The 7,621-nt window shown below is 47.6% G+C and overlaps 1 protein-coding gene and 1 non-coding gene across 2 annotated transcripts; one reads left to right on the forward strand and one right to left on the reverse strand.

The window, feature by feature from the left end:
• Window positions 1–2,601: 2,601 nt before the first annotated feature.
• TRNAT-CGU (transfer RNA threonine (anticodon CGU)) lies at window positions 2,602–2,673 on the forward strand. The gene has a single exon. It is a non-coding gene; the product is annotated as a tRNA-Thr (tRNA).
• A 456-nt stretch (window positions 2,674–3,129) lies between these two features.
• On the reverse strand, window positions 3,130–7,347 carry LOC123135574 (serine carboxypeptidase 3). Its single transcript, XM_044554690.1, has 9 exons — window positions 6,931–7,347; window positions 6,580–6,748; window positions 6,214–6,333; window positions 5,280–5,423; window positions 5,035–5,185; window positions 4,602–4,690; window positions 4,236–4,494; window positions 3,787–3,920; window positions 3,130–3,531 (listed from the first exon to the last, which is right to left on the reverse strand). The coding sequence occupies exons 1-9, from the start codon at window positions 7,230–7,232 to the stop codon at window positions 3,394–3,396; spliced, it is 1,506 nt and encodes a 501-aa protein (XP_044410625.1). The 5' UTR covers window positions 7,233–7,347; the 3' UTR covers window positions 3,130–3,393.
• Window positions 7,348–7,621: the final 274 nt, after the last annotated feature.

Below are 7,621 nucleotides of genomic sequence, written 5' to 3' on the forward strand. Positions count from 1 at the left end.
CTTTCGATCTGTATCCCAGTTTGTGCTAGCCATCTTATGGCAACTTGTTTAACTTATGTCTGTACTCAGATATTGTTGCTTCCGCTGACTCGTCTATGATCGAGCACTTGTATTCGAGCCCTCGAGGCCCCTGGCTTGTATTATGATGCTTGTATGACTTATTTTATTTGTAGAGTTGTGTTGTGATATCTTCCCGTGAGTCCCTGATCTTGATCGTACACATTTGCGTGCATGATTAGTGTACGATTGAATCGGGGGCGTCACAAGTCGAAGGGCGACAGAGGACAGGACCGAGACCAACATATGAGGCGGATGGTGAACCGAGGAAGGACGAGTGGAGCAGGCCGCCGGTGAGGAGGGTGGAGACGAGGTGGGGCGGCGTCGGAGGTGGACAGAGGGCCGGGGCACCAGAGTGGATGTTCTTCCCGGCAGGGACTGGCGGTGGCGGGGACGTGGAGGGCGAGCGGGGTGGAGGCGCAGGACGGGATGTCGATGTAGAGGGGAGGGGACGCCGGCGCCGGATCTGCGGCCGCTCGGCTTCGGTCGCACAGGAGGACGGGGTCGAGGAGGGTCCGTGGGCGCGAGGCTCATGGATCTGAGCAGGGGAGGCCCCAGATCCGACCCCAGCGCCCGCCACGGGAAGACCACGGCGACATGCAGGCCACGGCGCAGCCAGCACCACCACGCGCCACGGACGACGCCCGAGCCGTCACCTCCGCGCCAGAGGGGAAGCCGCCGCCGCCCGCCCGCCTCCGAGCGGCGAGATCCCGCACGGCCCGTCGCCCTCCTCTGGCAACGAAACGGCTGCGAGGAGCAGCAGAAGTGCCCCGCCGCCACCTTCCCTGGAGTGCGCGTGGCCTTCGCCGGCGCCCCCTCGAGTGGCGGCGAGACGTGAGGGAGGTGGGATGGGGGAGCGCGGCGGCGCGACGAGGGGTCCCCCGTGTCGCCAGAGGAGGGGCGACGCGGGGGTCAAAAAACTCCCTCCACTAGTCCACCACTGTTGTATATGGCCCCCCAAGAGGAACCTGACAAGCTGCGTTTCGTGGAAGAAATTCGTAACATTCGCTCAGCTTCTCCAGGGCCGTGTGGGCATTAATGGGTGATTTCAACCTTATCTTGGAAGCAAAAGACAAAAGCAACAGAAACCTGAACAGGCGCATGATAGGCAAATTTAGACACGTGGTTAATGATCTACAGCTGAATGATACCCTTCTGAATGGGAGAGCATATACGTGGTCTAATGACAGGTTAAACACAACTCTCTGCAAGCTGGACAGAGTACTGGGGTCGGTCGAATGGCATACTACATACCCCAGTTGTTTTCTTCAAGGACTGTTCACAGACATTTCGGACCACTGTCCTTTGCTTTTATCCACGGTCTTTTGCTGCTGGTACTTTATGAACTTTGTAAGTTTGGTTTTCAGTAATGAAAATCGGAAGAGGGAAACCCTTCTTTGATCAAAAAAAATAAGGAGGGATTTTTGGAAACGGTCTCACAAGCGTGGAATGATGGGACGGATCAGGAGCCAAATGCGATTCTCCAGTTTGTACTGATGTACCATCATTGGTCATTATCCAATTATCTTCATTTATGATTTAGTTATAACAAAATTCATTTGGCCACCTGCCTGGCTGCCTCCCACCCTAGAGAGAGAGAGAGAGATGATACATATCCTTAGCTTCTTAGATGCCATATATACTTCCTCTTCTCGTGCCACAAGCTAAGCATTGTGCTCACATACAACTCCCGTCGTCCAAACAACATGTTACATCTCCCCTTTATGTTTTTGGCCTATCAATTACTCTATCATGAGCATGGGAGGCATCAAGAAGTTCCCTATGATCTATCTCGTCCTCGTTCATTTCGCCCACCGTTCCACGGCCGGATTATCACGGCTTACGTGAGGTGGTATAGGATGACACTGTACACACCCACCCGCCGTCTATATCTGAGCTGCCATTAATCATCGGCTCATCTGTGACCTATGTCTGGTCCATGGCGAACTCATCTACTTCCCTTACCCCTACCATAGAGATTCCTACCCCGCTTGCCTACGTGGACGATCGGTAGGAGGAGCTCCCTGGAGGCGGATATGGCTTCGATTTCTGTAGCTGCTGAGGTCTCTGCTGCCCGTTACTCGGATGGTACTCCCTCCATTCCTTTATGTAAGGTGTATTATTTTTGGCACGGTGACCAAGGCGCATAAATATAGGGGTGTTAGGACAAAATTACCCTTACCAAATTTGTTGATTAGTGGAAAGTAAATCAATGAGTGCAGGAAAGTAAAAGATACATGCAATCGAGAGAGAGATTCTTTCCTTCTTTTGCTATAAGGAAAGATACATGCAATCAAGAGAGATATATTTTCCTTTTTTTGAGGACTAAAAAGGGAATTAGGAGGGTTTAGAAGAAATGCACCTTACATTGCGGAATTTTATCAAAAGAAAATACACATTATATAAAGGAACGGAGGGAGTATAATACACTACGAATCATGGGACAAAGCTGCTCTGTAAAAATGCAGAAAAAAAAACCGCCTTTATGCCTTGTAACTATATTTAAAATATTCAGATAAATAGTTGACAGCAACGAACGCCAAAGCCTCCGTAGCATAGTGGTAGTGCGTTCCCTTCGTAAGGGAAAGGTCGTGAGTTCGATCCTCACCGGGGGCTCCAAACCTCATATTTGTTCTGGTGTCTGGCAGTGCTTCTTCTCACCACCGGTATATTTTTTTGCTTCATCCGCATCCAAGGAAACATCCTAGTAGCTTCCATTTTGTTCATGCCACAACACTTCACCCATCATCGATCATCCAACTTCGATGACCTTTTGCGCTTTGGGCCTCGCTTCGATAGCATGGCATTGCGCCGACCTTTTCTTCCCTGTTGCATCAACAATTTAACATGGATATGGATGCAGTTCTGCTGTTGCATGCCACAGCTAGCCTGTCAGTTCATCTTGTTGGCCAATCTAAAAGCATTGAACTGCATTTTGTTTGGAAGAAGGGGACGAGTCGCCTTTTTGTGTGACTCACAGGGAATGGCCCTTCCCAAGATGAAACAAACCAGAAAGTATTTTCCTTCTTGACAGATCAAAGCGAGAAAGACAGAGGCGCGCACACATCGACATGATTAAAACATGAGGCAAGCCTCTCAAACATCGGCCCCCATGGTGTGTTGTATTCCATCCTTCATCAACATCGAGCACACATCGTGCAGTTACATTTCGGGGCCAACCTTCTTGTTATTAGTGGTTATACATATCCAGCTGAAACAAGGGGGGAAGGAAAAGAGGGGGTGCATGGAAAGGAAACAGACAGCTACAGATAGACACTCCTTGAGACCGCAACGGGCCACCTAGCGAGTTTTCCCCCCTTCTTTGGTCGGTATCGATCATATCGCGGCATAAAACGTCGTCGCTGGCTCCTCTTCCGGAACAGACTCCTTGAGCTTCCCTTGCGTGAATCTCCTCAGCATTTCGAGGGCGGCCTTCGGCTGGTCCATGGGGACCATGTGGCCAGCATTGTGAACCTGCATTCGCGCGAACAGAAACAGAGTACTAGTCAGTAATCTAGATGGGCCATGTACTTGTTAGTATTTAGGTAGTATAGCTGAGTTGTTTCAGCGTAAAGTTAGGACCATGCTTTACAAGGCCATCTAGGCACATTTACTGATGCAAAAAGTTTGTTCAAAAAAATCATGGGCCAACTTCTTTCGGATTATTTTTGGGAGCAGTGGGTATATCGAGATAAAGTGAAAAAAAGTGCTTAATCACAGTTCACAAACCTTGAGGAAACTGAGTGCACCGTGGCTCTTCAGAACTCCAGCTTGGGCATCGTCTACCAAGAACGATGATTCAGCGGTTTTGGCAAAGTCTTTCTGACCAGACCATTCCATGGAGTGGACCCACCTTGAGTTTCCTGCTCAAAACATAAACAATGTTACACTTGACATATTAAATGAAATACATCAAATAATCTGATAATGTGTAAGACAATGCAGAACATCAGGCTAAGCATAAACTTTATTTTAACATGTTATTAGGTTAAGTAGGATTCAGAAACTGGGATGCTGGTGTTCTTATTCACCTAGAAAAGGACCTGTAAAGCTCCTGTCATGAAAAGCGAGCTATATCGAGCTACTTATAAATGGGGGACATCTCATTACTTAATTAGTTATGACGAAGCAAATTTGCAGAACGACTCAAAAACATATCGGCTTCAACATATCCTTACCGAGCCAATTGCATATAAGGTCATATTCCCCAGCATATATGAGCACATTGATCCCATCCTCGAGTAGAGCTGGGATGCCGACTTCCAAGTTCCTCATCCAGTCTGTGAGCATCGCTTGATAAACTGAAGTGCTGCATGAGACGAATTCAATGTCACCTACTCCAATCGCCTGTCTGACTGCTTTATCGCCAAAGAACTTCTCCAAGTTTGAGAAGTCGTAGCAGAGTTTCCCTTCGCACTCCTTCCTAACGTCGTAATACTGTAAAGAGGCCATTAGCAAGTTTCAGTTTATAACCGCTAATAATATGTTTCTTAGTCTTAGTCTACTGATGCTATTAGTAAAATTAACATCAGTTTCTCACTTACATTCTTTGTACCAACAAGCTTCATGATAGAGTTGAAGATGCTATTGCAGACCATATATGCTGCCATGCAAGATGCTTTCCCATCTGTACCTGAAACATAAGCATGTCGTTAGGGACATTTTCTTTTAAGAAATCCTCAGGTATCAGGATGTGATTTGAATGTGTTGTTTTGTAGTTAAACAAAATGTGTTGTTTGGTAGAAAATAAACCTAGATACTGTGTAGAATACTTTATTTTTTTACCAAAAAAATGTATGCAACATTAGTTAACCTCATTTATACCCTATAAATGGATTCATTCAACTTTCAAGAAGTTTGACAGTTGGAAATATGTGCATGTTATTCTCAGGCAATGGCATCACAATGCTCTTATCTTTTCCAAATAATAACAAGGAAACAGAGCATTTAGTTCAAAAGCATTTATGTAGTACTGACCACAAAGTTTGATTGCAAATTCACATGGTGGGATGAATTTGTTGATCCTGTCATAGTCAGCTTTCTGAATAAGGTTCATGTCCAACGCGTAGTCTGTGTAGGCCTTGTATTGGATTGCTGGATCTGTGAGGCCATTACCGATCGCAAATCCCTATAATACAAATAAGAGAGACGCATATTAAGAAAGAACCAAATCATCAATAGAGAATTAATAAAGGCAACACGAACTTCGGTAAGGATCTTACCTTCAAGTTTATGTGAGTGCCCTCATTCTTCTTGTTTCCCTGGTGAACTCGGCTCGCAAATGCTGGAATGTAGTGCCCAGCATAGGATTCTCCGGTTATAAAGAAGTCGTTCTTTACAAATTCCGGGTGCTTCTTGAAGAAGACCTGAAATGGGAGTTAAGAACAGATAATTACTACACAGTACTTCTCTGTTTTTGCTATATTCAACAAAATCTAAATAATCAGACCTTAGAACAATAGTACAATATGCAGCTATAATGAAGATATGGTTCTTCTACTTCATCTGGTCTGTTCTGAAGGCTAAATTTTAGGTAAATTATCGTTTACCACCTCTAATGAAGATATGCATTCAATTTGGTATATTCATTTTTTTGCGTAAGCAAGTCCCCGATTCCAGCCTGAACAATCTATGCGGTACAGACGCACACTATCAGGCATGAGCATCAATGCACACTATGGACAGATTGAAGAGGACACACAATCAGTCTGGGGGGAGGGGGGGTACCTGCCTAACTCTTGGATTGTTCTGGTGGATCAAGGGGTGCAAAAATAGCTAGCTCTGAATGCAGAAAGTACCGAAAACATCTTGTAATGCACTTAATCAGAAACAAAAGGGTCATGCTCCGGTGGGAGTATCCAATCGTAATGGAATTGTTGTGCCTTAAGAAAGCAGAACTGCACTATATATGAGCATATTATTAACTGATACTACCAACCTACTATAAATAGAAGAGTGCCCTGATGTGTTTATTCTTGTTGCTATGTCGTTATACGATGATTAATCTTACACTAGAGGATATTTTAGCATATCTTGCTAAAATGGTCCTTACTGAATGAATTAACCAAGTTCTCTCCAGTAGTAGTGTATCATCTCGTCACCATCAATTTATAAAGTACAGAAGAAGTGAACTGCATCTTGGACCAAAAACAGTACCTGGAGAAAATCATAGAGGTCATTGCTGACCCCTGCCTCGTCGTGACGGGTGTCGCGGTCGTCGGAGCTGTAGCTGAACCCTGTCCCGGTGGGCTGGTCAACAAATATGATGTTTGAAATCTGCAGGCAGCAAGTAGCATCAGCACAGAAAAAACACTTCAGTTCAGACTTCAGAGCAGTTACTTTCACCCAGAATTAGGCGACAGTTTCAGACTTCAGTTTCAAAAATTCAGGTGAGTAATTTTTTAGCGGTTACGTGCTAGGTGAGCAAAGCATCCGGTTTCTTTCTTCCTTGACGAAACGTATAAAGCATTATTTGGAAGATTAATAAAGTGCATGGTAATTAAAGGGGATGAGATTGCCTACCTTGTCCCAGCCGAACTTGTTCCAGACGAGGGACATGTTGTTGGCGATGGTGAAGGGCCCGTTCTCGTAGAAGACGGCGAGCTCGCTGCTGCAGCCCGGGCCGCCGGTGAGCCAGATCACCACGGGGTCCTCCTTCTTGCCCCGCGACTCGAAGAAGAAGTAGAACATCCTGCGCAAGGAATCCATTCATTAATTTCACTTCCAAAAACCGTTCCCCAATCGCCGCCGGCCGTTACGGGCTAGAAAGCCTTGGAATTTGGCGCAGAAACAGCCGCGAATTAGCATCAGAGGGCCACGGATCCGCCGGAGCTAAGGCGCGGTGGCCGGAGTGTCGGCATGTCTCTGACTGACCTGGCGTCGTGGGTGTTGGGGAGGCGGTAGTAGCCGGCGTGGTGGCCGAGGTCGCCGACGCCCTCGGGCAGCCCGGGGAGCGTGACCCGGCGCTCCAGCAGCTGCCCGGGCGCGACGTCCTCCGCCCCCGCACCGAGGCCGCGGCCGGAGGACGCCCCCGGGAGCAGGTTGAGCGCGCGGATGAGGCGCTCGGCCTGCGCGCCCGGGAAGCTGGCGTCCGGGGGCAGCCGGAGCGCGCCGGCCGCCGCGGCGCAGAGCGCGAGCAGGAGGAGCAGGGAGGCGAGGCGCGGGGTCGTCGCCATTGGTAACGATGGTGGGGAGGTGGCGGTTTCGTGGGGATTTGGCGGAGGTTCCGTCCACTATCCCCGGGGCTTTATAGCGTGGGGAGCGCTGGATTTCGGGGTGGAGCTTGCAACGGACTGCTGCTGGTGCTGTGCTCTGTTCTTGACTTTGCTTGGAAGCGCTTCCTGAGATGAGATTCCTCTGCTTTTTAAATTCTTTTTTTTTGCCTTTTGTATTTGGACACGACTGTTTTGTATTATCAGCGTGTTATTTAATTGTTATTGTTATAATAAGTCTGATAAAAAAATCCTAATCTGATCCGAATCATGGTGCGGATCAGACGGTGCCCGTACCTGCCGTGAAAAAGAAACTTCCCACATCCAGGGAAGCAGGGCATAAAGAAGGGCTT

This window comes from Triticum aestivum, chromosome 6B (assembly GCF_018294505.1).
Source record: "Triticum aestivum cultivar Chinese Spring chromosome 6B, IWGSC CS RefSeq v2.1, whole genome shotgun sequence".
Classification (NCBI taxonomy): domain Eukaryota; kingdom Viridiplantae; phylum Streptophyta; class Magnoliopsida; order Poales; family Poaceae; genus Triticum; species Triticum aestivum.

Excerpts from the sequence above, each read along its gene's own strand:
- LOC123135574 (XM_044554690.1), bottom strand. The coding sequence starts at position 7,232 with ATGGCGACGACCCCGCGCCTCGCCTCCCTGCTCCTCCTGCTCGCGCTC. Across the intron at positions 6,334-6,579 it reads ACAAGTTCGGCTGGGACAAG|ATTTCAAACATCATATTTGT; the intron begins GTAGGCAATCTC and ends TGCTGCCTGCAG. Across the intron at positions 4,691-5,034 it reads ATTTGCAATCAAACTTTGTG|GTACAGATGGGAAAGCATCT; the intron begins GTCAGTACTACA and ends CTTATGTTTCAG.